Source organism: Monodelphis domestica, chromosome 7 (genome assembly GCF_027887165.1).
Source record: "Monodelphis domestica isolate mMonDom1 chromosome 7, mMonDom1.pri, whole genome shotgun sequence".
NCBI classification, from domain to species: Eukaryota; Metazoa; Chordata; class Mammalia; order Didelphimorphia; family Didelphidae; genus Monodelphis; species Monodelphis domestica.
The window spans coordinates 156,966,062-156,985,069 of record NC_077233.1 but is presented as its reverse complement, the minus strand read 5'-3'; the positions used below and the strand labels follow the sequence as shown (position 1 = coordinate 156,985,069).

The 19,008-nt window shown below is 35.5% G+C and overlaps 1 protein-coding gene across 1 annotated transcript in view; it reads left to right on the top strand.

Moving 5' to 3' along the window:
- TGFBR1 (transforming growth factor beta receptor 1) overlaps positions 1 to 11,594 on the top strand; it is a 71,045-nt gene extending 59,451 nt beyond the window's left edge. Inside the window, exons 7-9 of the mRNA XM_007498994.2 lie at positions 4,084 to 4,208; positions 6,332 to 6,462; positions 7,299 to 11,594. Of these exons, the coding sequence (XP_007499056.1) occupies positions 4,084 to 4,208; positions 6,332 to 6,462; positions 7,299 to 7,424 (382 nt within the window). The 3' untranslated portion in view covers positions 7,425 to 11,594. The remainder of the gene's footprint in view (positions 1 to 4,083; positions 4,209 to 6,331; positions 6,463 to 7,298) is intronic.
- The last annotated feature ends 7,414 nt before the right edge of the window (positions 11,595 to 19,008 follow it).

Below are 19,008 nucleotides of genomic sequence, written 5' to 3'. Positions count from 1 at the left end.
ATGATTCTCCCCGCCCTTTTTTCTTTCTTTGTCCCCCCCTTTCACCAAATCTTCCTGATGCCCCAATCTTTCCTTATGCATGATTCTTCTAACTACTCTTATGATGCATACAATTTTTGAGAGTTACACAATACATTTTCCCCACATATTAATATATATAATTTGATATAAATGTTGTCCTTATAGAAGAGAGTTTGACTTAAAGAAAAAGATAAGATATATCTCCTTTTCCCTTTCTTTCATATTTACCTTTTCATGTTTCTCTTGCTTTCTGTGCTTGGATATCGAACTTTCCACAGAGCTCTGGTCTTTCCTTAGTAAATGCTTGGAAATCTTCTATTTTGTTGAATGCCCATAATTTCCCCTGGAAATATATAGTCAGTTTTGCTGAGTAGTTGATTCTTGGTTGGAGACCCAGCTCTCTTGCCTTTCTAAATATCGTGTTCCATGCTTTGCGATCTCTTAGTGTGTTAGCCGCTAAGTCCTGTGTGATCCTTATGGGAGTCCCCCTATATCTGAAGCTCCTTTTCTTGGAAGCTCTTGAATTTGGCGATTACATTCCTGGGGGTTGTCTTTTGGGAATTTAGTATAGAGGGTGTTCTGTGAACCCTTTCTATTTCTATTTTGCCCCCTTGCTCCAGAACATGTGGGCATGTTCTTCTATAATCTCCTATAGAATAGTATTGAGGTTTTTGTTTATCTCTGGTTTTTCGGGGAGACCAATAATTCTGAGGTTGTCTCTTCCTCTGTTTTCTAAGTCTGTGACCTTTTCAATGAGATATTTTATGTTTTCTTCTAATTCATTAATTTTTTGGGTTTGCTTTATTGATTCTTACTGTTTTGTAATCTCACTGTCTTCCATTTGCTTAATTCTGGTCATTAGGGACTGGTTTTGCTTTTCAGCTTTGTCTGCCCTTCTATTAGATGCTTCCAGCTCCTTCTCCAATTGTGAAGTCTTGTCTATCAGACTGCTGATCTCTTTCTCCCAATTTTTTTTCCAAAAGGTTTCCATCTTTTGGGTAAGCTCCAGTTTGAGATCTTCCAGAGCTTGTGGATAGTTTCCATTTTGGGAGGCATGTTCTGATTTTGTTTGGATTTCATCCTCATTCTTTTCTTTTCCTTGGGTACTCCTTCCATAAAAGTTTTCAATAGTCACTTCCCCCCCCCACCCCCCTTTCTTCTTGGAGGCTTGATTTTGGGCCGTGTGTGCCATCCCTTTGGTGGTTTTATTCCACTTTCTTGTTTGGTCTGGGGTCTGGGTGATATGGGCGGGTTTTCTGTGAATTTAGGTTGCCTCAGACTAGTTCTTCCCAGCCTCCGAGGTTTTTTAGAGCACAGTCCCCTGTGTTTAGCCCAACCGCCCAGGCGATCAACGTGGCCTGCCCAGGTGTTCAGCTCCTCCCAGGTGCTCAGTGCAACCGTCCCGGAGTTCAGCTCCACAGCCCGCCATGCTCAGCGCAGGATCCTCCCATGAAACTGCCCTGAGAGGTCGTTTCCTTGCAGTCTTTAGATCCCAAGGACCCTGGTGTGCCCCCTCAGACAGATACGCTCCTCACTCACTTGCCATTCCAGTGAGTGCTCTGATAGCTTAATCTGGTTTGGTAGTGGGGGAGGGGGGGCGGCTCAGTTCACGTTTTTGTGCGAGCTTTTCCTCCTCCTTATAGTGTGGAAATGTTCAAACCCCATGTACCTTCTTTTCTGTGGGTTACTGGAGAGTCCCTCTGTTCTTCCAAAGGTGATTTTTATGCTCTTTTGAGGTAGTCTATTTCGTTCGGTGCTGGGGAGGGGAAGCAAGTCGCGTCTAGATTGCAGCCATGTTTACCCGGAAGTCCCCCACTATCATTTTTACATGAGTTGCTATATGGCATTTTTAAAAGCCATCATCAAGAAATCTAGATATCATTCTGGTGGAAGTAAGTGGTGAACTGAAGAGTTATAAATGAGAGGTGCTCCTTTTTTGGAGGCTTCTAGGGGCACAAATGCCCTGGGATTAACTGCCCAACTTCCATTCACATTTTTATAAATGAGAGAGTTGGGGGCTATAATTTTATTTCACTTCAGCTACTAAAATGGGCCTTACCTCGTGTTAGGGGAAGGCAAAATGACCAGAGATTGTTAAGAAAAAATTCTAAAAATTATGTCTAAAGAACGGTTAAAATTGATTTGAGTTATTTAGCTCATTAACTTTCCCAAAGGTTGTTATAGCAATTTTCTGATGGAGTCCATCCATCCTTTGTGTGACAATTTACAAAGTCAAAAATAGAAAAGCTGTTTTTATATGGGCTTACTCAATAATGTTTGTTCAGTATAGTTATAGGGGAAAAGCAACAGAATATAACAGTAGTTAAAGCCCAGTATATTAAAATGATTCAGTGTAATAGAATAGTATTGAATGCAATAATATATGAACTTAAAATCATAAAGTTAAACCTTAAAGAAAACAATCAGTAAAATGCAATAGGATATAGTTTTTTTTTAAACATTGGAGTCTGAAAAGCCTTAAAAATATAACCTCCAGTCTCTTTAAAGTTCCTTGGATTTTCTTTTAAATTATCCATTTAGATGCCTATTGTCAGAAGGCAGAAGATTGGTAAGGGCTAGGCAATGGGGTTTAAATGACCTGTACAGGGCCACACCACCAGGAAGTGTCTGAGGCCAGATTTCAACCAAGGACTTCCCATCTCTAGGCCTGGCTCTCAATTCACTAAGCCACTGAGCTTCCCCCCCATAGTAAGAGTGGACTTTAGGCATCCCATATTTGGCTAAAGAATTGCAGGGAGCTGAATTTTTCCCCTGAATCTCATGTGAAGTAAATGAAATTATCAGTACAGTCAAAAGATATCCATTTAAATACCCCATGCTTGTAAGTTCCTGTTTGGAAAAGCCTCTTCCTTCTTTTCTTTATTTCTCCCTCCCTGTGATCCTCTGCCCCCAGTCTACATGGAGGCTAATTGTAGCCTAAGGAAAAATTCATCCCCGTTTTTTTTTACCAGATGGTGTTTGATCCTGAAGAAATTGGGTCTGTTACCAGCAGTTTGGGTCTTGGGGCTGGGCCTGTGGCGATGAGGCCAGAGGTGAGGGAATCAGCTAGGCCAGGTGAGCAAGAGAAAGACCAGGAGCAGCAGCCACCGGGGTTGCAGAAACATGCAGGCAGTAGCTGGGATGAGTCAAGAGACTCGCTAAACGTGGCTTAAAAAAATCAGTAGGCACTATCTATTAAAAGCTGAACTTAGTAAAAGATTTTTAAAAAGATCGAGGGTATTTCGTCACAACTCACGTGGTTCGCCATACTACTAAGATTAAAAAATTAGTTTCTAGTAATAAAAGTTTTATATTTTTATGAGGTTTATTAAAGATTAAGAAATAAAGAAAATACAAAATAAGAAAGCACGTGCCTAGGAAGGCCGAAAGACCCATTCAATTTTACTTACACTACATCTTGAGAGACCTGTGTGCTTGGAAGGGGAAGCAGCAAGAGAGTAGGCAGTACAGTCAGTTTAGATAGCCATTGTGTTCTCTAACTTAGGTGAGATTCAGGGAGATTAAAGGGCAATCTGGCAACTAGCAAGGACTTCTGGGGATTGAAGTCTCTGGTTCAAATTTCCATTTTTACACTAATGATCCACCTAACTGCTCTCTGGCTTATCTGCTTAAAAGAGAATTTGGTGGTTTTTCCACATGTCTTTAATTGTTGAGATGGAAGAGTTCTTCAGAGATTTATGTGTTGGTTGTTGATTGGATATAAAAGATTACAGAATAATTTTTAAATATGGAAAGTGTTTTTGAATATTTCACCCTTCTCTGTTATATAATCACAGACCTCTGACTTTAAGACCCAACTAAAATCTCATCTTCTCTCACTCAACCTTTCTTAATTCTGATGCCTTTCCTCTGTTAATTATCTCCTATTTATTCTGAATATAGCTTGTTTCTCATTGATTTGTTTGCATGTTGTCTCCTTCATTCAATTCTAAACTCCAGGAGGGCAGGGACTATCTTTTGCCTCTTTTTATATTTCCAGCATTATGCCCAGTACCTGGCTCTTAAAGTTATTGATTTTGTTCTTTCTTTTTTTTTAAATAGGTACATGGCCCCTGAAGTTCTCGATGATTCCATAAACATGAAACACTTTGAATCATTCAAACGTGCTGACATCTATGCAATGGGATTAGTTTTTTGGGAAATAGCTCGGAGATGTTCGATTGGTGGTAAGTTACAATTTTACACAAAATTTAACCATCTGAATATTATTTCTCACTACCTCAAGAGATGTGAGGAATATGTATTCTAAAATTTACAAAGGGTTATGTAAGTAAAGTAGTTAAAATATATTACATATCAATTGCTAAAATAAAGCCCATTTAGTAAATCAACTCTACTACTTAAGCTATTTCATTTGGGTGCTCTTTCAATCCCAATTAAGGGTAGAAAGGAAAGGGAAGAATTTTTGATTAAGGGAAAGAATAACCTGCTTCTAGATATCTCTGTACCTCTGTGTCTCCTTTTACATTTTCTTATCCAAATGTTTGAAGATACTTGGGGATAAATTAAAAAATACAATTCAGATTATACTTCAAATTATCCATAGAATAATTATTTGTCTAACAGGTTATCAGTTCATAGCTTGCACTTTGGAGGAGAATTTCAACAGATAATCTCATTCCAACGAAATTTGGTCAGTTAAAATAAAAATTAATTCCAGTAAACAACCTAATTCCATTCTTCTTGTTTCTTTGTATGATATGTACTTAGAATGTATCATTTTACTCAGTATCTTTTTGATCTCACTCATGTTTTAACAACTACCATAGATATATGGATGTCATATAGCCACTTAAAACACAGTAACATTTCAAAGAAACACTTTTTTAGAAATAATAGTGCATCTTCTAGGAACATGGGGCCAGAGAGACAATAGATTGAAGCAGTTACCTCTATCCTAACACCAGGCAGCAGATGACAGATCCCCTCCTTGCACCCCTATCACTGGTATTATATATGTTCATACATTCTGCTCATAGGCTCCTCACACCTCATTGAAATAGCTGAGGCAGTTCTCAAGAGTTCATTCATTCTTCCCCAGTCTTCTGGGTTCCAGGACCTCCCATAAGCTAATATAGTTTGTCTTTATTAAATATAGTTTTTATTTGGGTGTTGTTTCTCAAAACCGTTTGGTTCCTAAACCACCTCCTGGATACCTGTGTAAAGTAGGCAGTATATAAAATTTTAAAGTATGTGCTGTTTGATAGGAAGAACCACACCCTCTAAAAATAAAATAAAACCAACAAGAGGAAAGGCATTCATACAGAATTTGTGAAAGAGCAGACTGTTCTTTGAGACAGACAGAATAGAGAATGAAATAAGACCTTTGAAATTGAGTCATATCTCCTGGTAGAAAGGACACTACTTAATAAAGAAGCCTCTTTATTTTTTGTATTTAATATAAATGTGTATAAATATTGCATACATACATAATATTATATAATGTGTTCTGTAAGATGTGCTCTTAAAGAAGTGTTATTTACATATAATGAATATCTTACTACCATAAGTATATATAAAGTAATTTACATATACACAAATAGATATATACTTTATTAATTTGATATAGCACATCTATAACCGTATATCAAATATACACACACTAGTGAAATATAAGTAACAGAAACACAAATGTGCTTCTTTATTATTTAGGTATTTTGATAGACTATATCTTTGCTCTTTTTAATTTATCCAGTTCCAAACTCAAGGCAAGTTGTGTTTATTTGGTGTGTTGTGATTCTTGTTGGCATATAAATGTATATGCTACAAATATGTTATTATACATGTCATTTGTATTTTCATGTGTTTTATGTATGAGAGACAACAGAACTTCATAGTTAGAGGATTGGCCTTAGACTCAGAAGAAGCTGGATTCAGGTCCTGCTTCTGACCCATCCTGACTACATGACTCTGGATGGGCAAAGGCTTCACCTCTGTGTTCCCCAAGCCACTTCTACAACCTTGTCTTTGGGTGACTTTAGTAGAGGAAGTTTTCTTTACCTAGGAAATAACACAAAAACACGAATCAATATTACTTTCTTTTTCTTCACTTACACCTGACCTAGGCTACTCTAAATGAATACCTTAAGTGCAGATATTCACTGAGGAGGAATCCATCTTCATAGAGCTCAGGGAGTATCCTTTATTTTGAGTGATAAAGCATGTTTGCCTGTTCCAAAGAAGATGTTATGGTGAACAAGGAACAATTATCCCTGAATGAAATGCAATTTGTAATATTTAGTTACAAGGTATGCATCTCAAAATATGCATATATTTTTTAAACAAATAGGAATTCATGAAGACTACCAGCTGCCTTATTATGATCTTGTACCTTCTGATCCATCAGTAGAAGAAATGCGGAAAGTAGTTTGTGAACAGAAGTTACGGCCAAATATTCCAAATCGATGGCAGAGTTGTGAAGTAAGTATTATAGATTGTCAACTTCTGATAGTTAGTGACAGTTTCAATAATTTTTTGCATTGAGGACAAGTATTATAGTAAAGCGACTTTGTTTTTATCTGAAGTAATTTAAGTGCATGGGCATAAATGGACACCATTTTTTGTACAACAGTCTTCAAAACAAACTACTGCTTGAGCACACACTTAAGACTTCATACAGCCAATAATCTTAACCATTAGATTTCTTTTCCTCTTTTACAAATTTTTAAAAAATCTGTTGTGGGAGGAAGTAGAACCTAACATATCACAATACTTAATTTCAGTGAAGATTTCTAGTAGAGACAGTTATGTTTTATTTCTTTTTACAAATACATGGGGTTGTGTTCTCTCTCTTTCTCTATCCCCTTCCCCCTCTCCCCCCTCCCACCCACTCCCTTTTTCTGTGTCTCCCTCTCCCCCTCCCCCTCCCTTCCCCTCTTTCTCTCCTCTGGAGCTTATACTAATCTTGAAGGTAAGTAGTTACAACAAAATCTTTTAAATTTACATGATTGCAAGTTCTGTAATAATCCATTAGAAAATTCAGCTCAACTTTAGAATGAAAATTTATTGCTTTTATTTTTTTAAGTTTAAGAAGTGAAACATTTAAGTTTTGTGAGGTACTAAGTATGTGATTTTGGACTACTCCTTAGCTCTCTGTGCCTCCATTTCCTTTTCTATAAAATGGGCCAGGTATTCATTCTTGCCTTCTTTATAGAAGTACATATTTATACCCCTTATATCACAGTATGTGTCTACAAAAATATTAGGAATGTTTGGGTCACCTATGAAAGTACTGATTTTATTTCTTATTCCTGCAGGCTTTGAGAGTGATGGCCAAAATTATGCGAGAATGTTGGTATGCCAATGGAGCAGCTAGGCTTACAGCTTTACGTATTAAGAAGACATTATCACAGCTCAGTCAACAAGAGGGCATAAAAATGTAGTTCCACACTTGAGCTGAGTAACACTTTATATCCATATCAACTCCTGGGTTTTCATTTGGAAGGTCAGTTGTTCTACCTCACCGAGAGGGAACAAAAGGATATCGCCTCCTTTGAAACATGGAAGTAACAGTGGATTACTGACCACCAGGATACAATAGCCCTGAGAAACAACTGTGTGGCTTCTTTCTGTGCACTATGAACACCTCTTTTCCTGGGACAGTTAAAAAAGTTGTGTAGTCGCTTTATTTTTATTAACATGAAAGTTGTTTTTTAAAAGTTGATTGCCAGTCTTTAGTTAACTCTGCTAAAGATTTATCTTTTAAAAAAGGGGAGCTGAATTGTACAGTAGATTATCATTAATGTAAGTGACTTAATTTTTGTTAGTACAATCTCAAAGTATTCTGAACCACTAAAATTATCCTTGATTCAGACTTTGAATGTACTGCAGTTTAATTTTCAGGATCTTAAAACTAAACTACACTTACAAAATTCTTACCTTGAATTTTAAAATAACTGTATCCAATTGAGAACTTAATTTATGCAGTTATATTTTGTATACTATTATTATTTCACTTACTCAGAATCTCAAGCCTTCAAAATGAAATTGTACTCATATACCAGTAAGTGCCACTTCTATGTCTTTCTTATTCAGATTAGTAAAATTGTAGAAAATCTGCTTGTGTAATCAGATCTAGAGAAGCTAAATTCAAAAGATTAATTTAGCTGATTGAACATACTATATTTTTGGCATGTAATTATACCATTCTTTAAAAAAAAAATTCTTACCCAAATATGCTTTTAAACCACTATAGAAATTAGATAGTATTAAAGTTAGTTAATTTAGTTATGGTCACATTTTAATAATACATTATTGAGTTTTAATTGTGATAATTTTTTTTAAATCAAGTGGCACTCTTTAGATGCTTATAGTACTTTAATAATTTAAAATTAGCATAAAACCTAATTTTTTAAAAAGGGAAAGTTTGCTATGTTTAGCTGCTTGTTAAAAAAGTTGTGTAGTTCTGTAAGCCTATTTTTATTTATCTGATCAAAGGCAGTGTTACTTTTTTTAAACGATGTAATTACCACACTGTTAAAACTTTAATAGATTTTTTTCCTTAAAAAAGTGAAAGCAGTTTATAAAAGGTTGAAATATAATGGGTGTACAAGATACAAGTGCAGCGGTTAAGTAAAAGTAAACTTGTCCTGTAGCCTCTGTTGATATTTTTGTAACTAAGTTGAAATTAGAGTACTTTTTTGAGGTATCACTAGAATGTGAAAGGAGATAAAGCTTTTAAACAACTTTTTCTTTTTGTAACATGAGTAGAATATTACAACTTAATAGGTATTTCAATTTCAATTCACCATTAGGTATTTGAGACATGAAAATCTAAAAGAAAGTATTTGGGAATTTCAATTTTAATAATGGTTTTTAAATCAAATAAATACATAAAGTAAATTTGCCATAGACTTCAGGTTAACAAGTTGAATTTATCATTTCTTCCAATGTTATAAAGTCTTTCCAGAGTTTTCCCAGTTTTCAAAGTTTTTATTTAATCACTGTGATCCATCCAGTTCTCAAAAACATCCCTCAAGATAACTCTGAGTTGGGTCTTTGAATTTATAAGGTTATACATCTTAAATAATTAGAATAACTTTATAGTATTTTTATTTTTTAAATGATAGCCATGCAACTGGATCAAAGTTGCATTATAATATCTGTCTCTTTAAAATCTGAAAGAACAAATTTGAGAGACAATTAGTCCAGAACCAAAAAAAATTTGAATGAAGTGACATTTTAGGAATTTAGCATTTATTTCACCATTTAAAAACATCATGATTAGTGGCTACACAGTATAGTATTCTAATTTGCCTAAATTTGAGCCTTTTTTCCTGTAGTTATAAAAAAGTTGTTTTAGGAGGTTCATTTTTATATTTATTATTAAAAAGGAAGTAGGTACCTCTAGCTCTGTGAACACTTTAAAAAATTAAATATTTGTCAACTAATTTGATTTTCTTTTATTAAATTCAGGGGACCAATGCCATTTATCACTAAAAAAGAATATATAATTTCAAGAATATGCCAAATTCCTTGTCTAATTAAAAAATGCAATGCATGATTTCACACATTTGCAAAAGATAAATTTCAGCAAAGTACATATTTAGTTTTATTAGTAGGAAAGTTGAATTAGCATATGGTTCCTGGCTACTTAGGCTTAGATACTTCTTAAATCAGGGAATTAAATTACTACATTTCTTGATTAGGTTCTAATATAAATTTATTTATGACTACAACTCTATTGTTTGGGCCAGTGATAGCATAAATAACCCCAATGCTTCTAATATTGGAAAAGGTGACATAAAACATCTGTGAGGCAATAATAGCCTGATAGTGTTAGTTTGGTAATATTGAAACAGTTGCCTTCTTGCATGCTGTTTATATTTCATATATTTAACCCTAAAAATAGTCAACATGATTAAAAATGTCATCTGTCCAAAAGCTCTATTCCTACCCCAGAAAAGCGGCTACAAAATAGAGTCCATGTTTTATTCACAAGTAGCACCAGATTTACAGCATTACTCTTTTCTAGCTCTTTAAATTTAGAGCCTACAACTTTTTCCTAATGAATTTCTTTGGATTTCCCAAGTCTTAGGGGGTTGCTGTTTAACAGCATCTCTTAATTTTCTGAGAGTGAGGCACGTTAATGGCAACCAATTTTTCAGATTAATCAGGCATTATTAAAATTTGCTAACAGATCATAACCTTCTGGGTAGAGTCTCCACCCTGAAACTCCTCATATAGCCTTGTAAAAGATTTGAGTAGATGACAGAGGTGACAATTGTGACAATACTGATTAATATGGAAATCATGAAAAACACGGGGAGCCCCTCTAGATCCAGTAGTAGCATGGGAGCTGTACCTTTGCCTCCACAAAGTACATAGTATAATCAAAAAGTGCCTGTACTCGGAAAAGATTGACAGTGCTCTAATACATACCAAATTTATCTTCTCTTAACTAAATTTAGAAAAGTTTGTCATTTTGCATCATGTAAATGTTTTCTAGTTCCCATTAAATAAAGATGACATGTGGATTAACAGATGAGAAAAGTATTAGTAAAAAGATAAAACAAAATCTGCATTACCTTTTGCTGTTTCACCAATATATCATTCATGTTTTGTAATGACTCAGTGACTGAAAGTAAAATGTTAAAGGTATCTCCTTCATTTGGAAAATGGGAAGGGAGGCCCTTGTTCTAAAATAGCAGATTTTTAGTCTAGTTGAAAAGGACTATTGAAATGGTTTCAGTTCTTTCAGAGTGGTACTATATTAGACGGCTACTGGTGCTTTGAGGGACTGTTTTGAAATTTTGGAATATTTCTGTATGCTGGCATGCTGGATTTCTTGATGAGAGTACAACATTGGCACTTTTCACTCCAATATTAAATTTCTTTTGTGTTATACCTTTGAAAATGTGGCTAATAACATTTGACTCTTTGTGGAACATAAACATTCATTAATTTTTCTAAACAAAATTTGTAATATAAGTCATGAACATTTTTTGGTATCCTTTTTCACATTGTGCCATTGAAAATTATTATAGAGGTATTTGGTGTTAATATACATGTAAAGAAAATGTTTCAATATTTCATTTGCTTTAAACCTAAATTACCTCTTGAAAGACCAAGGTACATTTACCTCATTGTGTATATAATGTTTTACTATCTGTCAGAACATTCTCCTGATTTGCAGTTGTTTCTATAAACTATGGGTATTATATTGCTAAATTTACAACTCCAATGGTACTGTTGTTTATAATTGTGCCCCATATGATAACATCTATTCTTTCTATTTTCTGTATTTTATTGCATTTTTGCAGATTGTTGTGTCTTTCAATATAGCATATGCCCTCCTAAAGATGTACAAATTATGTCCTGTATAAAATCTACATTTTAGGTGATTAAATTTGCAAAGCTCCTACAAAATGACAAAACCCCCACAAACTACATTTATATACATTTTGGAAATTATATATTGTATTTGTAGTACATACTCAAAAATGAATTGTAAGTAGGATGTAGAAGAATAATGCTTATGTTAGCATTTAACACCACAATAGAAAGATTAAAGCAATGCAAATAAACTATTTCCCCAAGCACTATTATTATAATCTTAAAGTGTGTTGGATGTACTTTGCACTTTGATTTCAAACAGAAGTGCACTTACACAGTTAAGAAACATATTTATAAAACAAGGGGAACTATCACCTCCAAAAAGAAGAAATACAACATTTAAATGAAAAATAAAAAAGGAAGGGAGAAAGAATTAACCAAGGAGAATTTCATAAAAACCTAACAGAGACTAGAAGAAGTAATAAGCAATTACATTGCTTTTATAAAATTATAAATATTAGGTAACAAAAGCCAGCAAGTAGAAATTTCTAGAAGAAAGGAATAATACTGCAATAATAACCATACCCCACTTTCCCCTGAAATGAGACTAGAACCAACACAAGAAACTCTAGAAAAATTTTCAAAAGATTTTTATTTTGGAATGTTGAAAGTTATAAGGAGGGGAAAATTATTTTTACATTTAACCTTCTTTCTTAGAATCAGTTTTAGTATTGGTTCCAAGGCAGAAGAGCAGTAAGGGCTTAGGCATTTGGGGTTAAGTGACTTGCTTAAGGTTATAAAGGTAGGAAGAGTATGAGGACAGATTTGAACCCAAACCTTGCTGTATCTAGCTAGGTCTGGCACTCTATCCATTGAGTCTTTTAGCTGCCACAAAATTGACAGAACAATGAATTTGATAGTTCAGAACAGAAATGGCAGAGATGGGACAAATAGTGCATAGGCAAAAGATGGCAAAGTGAGACCTTTGAAACCTTCACAACCAAACGCTATCATAAAAGAATTTATAGACCTAGTTTGATCTCTCAGAAAACCATAGTGCAAGTCCTAATGACCGTATGTTAGGAAGTTGTGCAGTGGAGATAATGCCTCACAAGCTACTGTCATAAAGGAACCTTGAGTTGAATCCACGTAGAAATATAAATCGCTAAGAGCCATACTTTACATTTTACATATTGAATACCAGTTCAAGTTATGCAGGCATATTATTTATTGAAGACAAGAAATAAAAGGTTTCAATATATTATAGAATCCAACAGAAATCAACTTAAACTGGGGGTATATGAGTATATTCCCTAAGGGAAGATCGACCCTCTGGCATTATGAAAACCAAAAGACGAGCAGTATCTTTGAAATAATTTCAATAAATAATCACTCTGCTCAGCCCATCCAGCACTTTGGAATATGCCAGGCTTATACTTAAGCTCTGTCATAGATTATTTTTTAGGTCAAGAGGTGTCAAGCCAACACAAGAACCACATTCAAATTGGGAAATGCCTAACAGATATGACATTAGTTTTTCTAAGTCAGTATGCAGCCCAGCTGGATCAGTGCTTTGGAGAAGTAGCTAGATGGCCAAGGCCCAACGTAGAGTGTTATCATTCTGTATCCATCCCCTGCCACAGGGCCACTTCTACAGCTATGTGCTTGCTCAGAGAACAATCGGGAACAAGCTCGTGGGCAGGCAGAGTAGAGAGCTTGGGGCATACGTTAGGGTGTATTTAGAATCTTGGAGCAGGAGACAGGTAAGGGTAAGGCTCAAATAATAGCCATTAAGACAAAGACCTAATTACTAAATGTTTGAGTAGAATCCAACAACTCATAGAAATGATCATTATGTTAAAGAAAATGAGGTCGTTTATGAAGAGCGATAGCCTAGGAGTGTAGAGAGGCGGTCTGAGTAGGGATGGTAGCTGTTCGCACTTAATAACAAACGAGCTGTGCTTTGAGAATATAAAATTTAAAAAGACAATTTGCTAGGTAACTTGATAAAGATTGAGAGAGGAAAACCAGAAGCAATTTTGAACCCAATTCAAAAAAGGGGGGTGGGGGGGAATAGGAAATGGAGTTTGGCTTAAAATCTTACACTGTAAAACATAACGTTTGGGAATCAAGACCTGTATTCAAATCTCAACTGACACCAACTACTTACGTGACTGGCAAGTTAGTGACCCTCTGCCTCCGTCAGCCCTAGTGTAAAACAAAGGGGCTGGACTAGTTGAATTCAAAAGATCCTTCTAGATCTAAAAGCAATTTCCTTAAGTAAAATCAGTAACACCAAATATATACGAACACTACTAAAAGCAGTAGACATTTAATGACTACACTAATACAAGAAAAGGATTACCTCAATCCAACTCAGAAAGAAATTAAGCAAGGCACAAATGAACTTCTAAGGAAAAACTAAATGGATTTGAGTTAATTCAATAGAACCTTTAAAGAGAAAGGAATCCTTGCACTGTATAAACTAGTCTTAAAAGTGAGAAAAAGAGAAGCTTCATGTTTGGCAAATAGTAGCCTGAGTGAGAAAAAAAGGAAAAGTATGTAGGGCTGTATCAGGATATAGCAATATATCCCCAAATCTTTATTACCAAATTGGATTCATAACAAGAATGAAGAATGATTCAACTTTAGAAAAATATTCATTAATCATCTTAATGACAATGGTGGAAGCCATGAGATTATGTTAATAGGTGCAGAAAAAGCCTTTTACAAGACTGTACCCAAAATCAGCATAAATTGGGGGAGGCAGCAAGAGACAAAACCAGACCACAAAAATCTTCTGAAACTTAGTATTTTATTTTTTGGAACCTTTGTCTTCTGTTCAGTTCCAAGGCAGAAGAGCAGTAAGGATTAGGCAGTTGGGTTTGAGTGACTTGCCCAGGATCACACAGCAAGTGTCTGAGGTCATATTTGAACCCAGAACTTATTTCCAGACCTGTTATTCCATCTAATTGCCTCAGAGTTTTTGTTTATTTCTTAGTAACATTCAGGAGGGAATAGAGGAGACAGACTGATTATTTAAAAACAGCTAATGAATGATCTGTGAATTAACTTGCTTTATGACTCTTAAAAATGATATACAGGAGTGATATAAATAGAACTACAAAACATTTTTTTTTCAGAAATAAAGTATAATCTCTCTCTCTATACATATATATATAAGAACCAAGTGGTTCCTGAACTTGCTACTCTGAGGAATTTAGTCAGTGGTGTCCTATCATTTAAAGCAGAGACAGTGCACTTCAGTAATAAGTGGACAATGGATAGAAACAAGCAGTTTTCAAAAGAATAAAAACTAATGACAACCATATGAATAACTTTAATAAGAGAAAATCTAGTCAAAACTGAGTTTTCACCTCACATCTTGTAAATTGGCAAAGAAAGACAACATAATTTTGAAGAGGCTATAAAAGACAAGAAAACTAATGCACTGTTGGTGGAACTGTAATTTGGGCTAATCATTCGGGAAAATAGGGACTTGTTTTTAAAAAGTAACACATTCCTATACCCTTTGCCCCAGGAATTCCAGTGTCAGACATTAAGGGTTGAATGACCTCCCTCCCCACTAAAAAAGCTTTGTCTCATGTACATCAAACTATATGGTACATTTTTTTTAAGGCAGCAAAGAATTGTAAACCAACTAGAAGTCCATCTATCAGAATGACTACTTTCAACATTTTTTTGCATGTGAGTAATGAAATATTTAAAAAATGATGAATATGACATACAGAGAAGCAGAGGAAGATAACAATGAGGCAAAGAAGCAAAACCAGGAAAATTATACATTACAGCAATGATGCACATAGAAAGAATAAGAACCCCAAAACCCTGAGATTGTAATGATTAAGTTTGGCCCCAGTGAAAATACATAAGAAGACACTTCCTCCACGTCCATATAGAGCTGGCAGGGTAGACTACACATTTCATATATTATCAAGATTTTTTCCAATTCCAATACACAGTATTGCTTCCAAGTCAGATGGTAAGGGTTTAAAAAAAGTGGGGGATGTGAAAAAAAGATACCAATGCAAGTTTATTTTTAAAATTTTATTAATTATTGTTTTACATGGCTTTCATTTCCAAATATATACTCTTCCCTCCCCATCAATGGTCCCTTGTTTCAAGGAATAAAATAAGGCAAAAGGCATTTCAGCAAAACTTACCAAACATTAACTGAATCTGATACACTATGTATAACATTCCATATCCTTTTCTAGTTCATAATTCTGCAAGGACAGCAGAGAAAGGAAATCTGGAGTTCCTCAGACTTTTCTTTTTTTGCCAAGCAAATGAAAGACTCGACCCCAATGAAAATTATTAATGTGCCTTCATTTCCTAGAGGATTCCAACCCCTATTCCCAGACCAGACGCAAATAGGGCCATTGTGATATCTTTCCTCGTGAGTAAGGCTATCTGACGGATTATTCTCTCCTTCATAGATTGGTCAAGCTGGTACAAGTAGATCTCTACTGGGTTTTGGCTAAGATAAGAAATTCTAGCTTTTTCTGAACTCAAATTCAAGACATAGTAGGGAATACCCCTGATAGATTTGGTTTTTTTCTTGTTTTTAATGAATAAAAAAGAAAATTGTTTTTAAAGTATGTATGCATTGTTCCTCGCCCCCCATTCCCCCAAACAGTTGTTAAAACATTTACCAGCACATCTGTGGTTAAATCATTTGGTCAATCAGTGTGGACTGAATGGAATCAAGGCTTCCTGCAATTTTTAGAAGTTCCAGTGACTGCCTGAACCACAAAAGTGTCAATTCCTGTTTTAAATATATTGTCCCATTTTTACAACCGGTCACTGTTAAGATTGTGGAAAATAAATTCTTTGAGATTTTGGTCCAAAAGAATGCATGCACATAATTTTGCCAATGGAAGGAATATGTCTCTTAGAAATCAGAGGAAGGGGTGAATTGTACCTGTCAGTGCATTCCATTGGATGCTTCTGCATCAAAGATGTGTTTGTTCATACAGGTGAGATCTACTACTGTTCATTCACAAAGGCTGTGTGGGATGGATGCACGGGGAGGTGGGCCACTTTGATCCATGGAATTTATTTGATGACTGCTTACTGCAACATGGTCTTCACCAGATGTTGCCCAGAGCCAATTCTGTTCTGTGTTCTAATGCTGATTCAGCAAGGTATAGAAGTGACTGGGCTGGTCTAACAGTGGGAATAAAGACCATCGAGATACACAGTTATTCTATGGCTCTAGTGAGAAAGGAGGGAGACTGGAAAACACCATAAAGTCTTTTTTTTTTAAATATCAATGGTACATTTGAAATTATGCAAATAAAAAAAAAGCAAGAAAAGTGGGAAACTACTCTCGTCCATCAGTGCTCTGTTTAGGAAAATACCATGTTTTCATGATGAATCCTTTGAAATTTTCTTTGTATTACTGTATCGATCAGAGTAGCCAAGTTTTCCACAGTTGTTCATCATTCAAACAGTGCTGTTATTGTGTGCACAATTATTTCCCAGTTCTCATTTTACTTTGTATTAGTTCGTATAGATCTCCCTATGTTTTTTTCTGAAACCACCTCCTCATATCTTGCAGAATAATAGTTTATAAACCATGCCATGACTTTTTTACCTATTCTATTCCTCAGTTGATGAGCATCCCCTCAATGTCCATTGCTTTACGACCACCAAAAGTATTGCTATAATGAATGTTGATTTTAGAGCATTTCTTCATATGACTAGTTTTTATTTCTTCTGAAAATTGCCATTTTGTATCCTTTGACCATTTTATCAGTTAGGAAGTTTTTGTAAATTTGTAATCCTTTGCTTTCCAGAATATATTCTGAGCCTTTTCCTTTAGTGTGGAAGCCACTAAATCGTGTGTGATTCTGACTTGTATCTCCCTGATATTTGAATTGTTTCTGGCTGTTCAAAATATTTTCTCTGACCTGAGAGCTCCAAAATTTGGCTATAATATTCTTTGGAGTTTTTATTTTGAGACTTCTTTTAGGAGATGATTGGTGGATTCTTTCAACTGCTATCTTGCCATCTGTATCTAAGCTATCAGGGCAATGTTCCTTGATATTTTCTTAAAGTATGTTGAGGTTCTTTGATCATGGCTTTCAGTATTCTTAGTAATTTCTAATGACTTCTTCTTGATCTGTTTTCCAGGTGAGTTGCTTTTCTGTTGAGATATTTCAATTTTTCTTCTGATTTTGTTTTAACTTTGGGGGAGGGGGTGTTTCTTGATGTCTCGTAGTCATTAGCTTCCTCTTGCCCAATTCTGACTTTTAATAATATGTTTTCTTCAGTGAATTTTTGCATCTTTTCCATTTGACCTATTGTGCTCTTAAAGGAATTCTTTAGTGAATTTTTCCCCCTGTGTTATCATTTGGCCAATTCTGTTTTTTACAATGTTATTTTCTTCAGTACTTTTTGTGCCTCTTTACCAAGCTGTTAATTCTCTTGTCATAATTTCTTTGCTTCACTCATTGTTTTCTTTCCTTTAGAAAAAAAGAATCCCCTATACCTTCTGTCTTAAAATTGATACTAGTATCAGTTCTAAGGCAGAAAAGCAGAAAGAGCTAGGCAATTAGGATTAAGTGATTTGCCTAGGACCACAGAGCTAGGAGATGTCTGAGATAAGATTTGAGCCCCTTTAAAAGAACTGCTTTCTTCAAATCTTCTAGGAATTCTTGAGTGTGAGTCCAATTAGGATTTTTATTTAAGGCTTTCTTTGTAGCTGTTTTCACATTATTGGCTTCTTCTGAATTGATTTTATGTCATGGTCTTCCTTGCTACCACAGCATTTTTTTAATTTGCTCATATTCCAGCCTATGTCTTGACTATGAACTTTATTAGACTCTGTTCACCTTAGGGCCTACCCTAAGGGAAGCCTTATCCCAAGCTTCAATTTCTTTATGCTACTGTTTTTAGAACTAGTTCTGGGGGTTTGATTGAAGGTGCGATTTTTAAGTTGTTTGAAAGGGAATGTTGGAGGAGTTCAGCTGGGTAGCTCTCTAATCATTATATTGGCTCTGCCCCGATAAATTAGTATAGTCTTACTACCCTGTGTGCATTTATCTGGCAATTTATATGCATGGAATTCCACATCTAGTTATGGTCACTCATGCCAGACTAGCTAGCATATATTCCCATTTGCCCACTGGTAGCTCTCAGTTGATGGTAGGTAAAGCTTCCTTAGAGGGGAGAGAGAAGCTTTAAGGTAGGAAGATAGAGAAAGGATAGAAGTTTTAGATACCACGAGGGGGATGACGGAGTTGAAGTAGAGATATGAGGTGGCAGGAATGAGTCACAAATGCACGCCTTATTAAATGTCAATGAGCCACAGCCAAGCTCTGATCAATGGACTATTCCGAAGGCTTTTACCAGTCCAGAGATCCAGATTCAATACCACACAGGTCGGAGAGATGATAGAGAAAGATTAAAGATGGAGCCGGCCAGGCTCCTGCAAGGACAGCCATCAGTGAGAGCTGGAAGGGAGGAAGAGCAGAAGAGAGTGAGGCGGAGCTGGCTGGGCCATATTTAATCTCTTTGATATGCAAATATACACAGTACACAGGGATGATTATCATTGGTTAATGACAAGGTATAGGTGTGGTTTCTCTTAACCAGGTGAGCACAAAGAAACCTGTGTTCCCACCTAACCTGGGAGAAGCTGGGGTCAAAGGTCAGAGGCTTTCC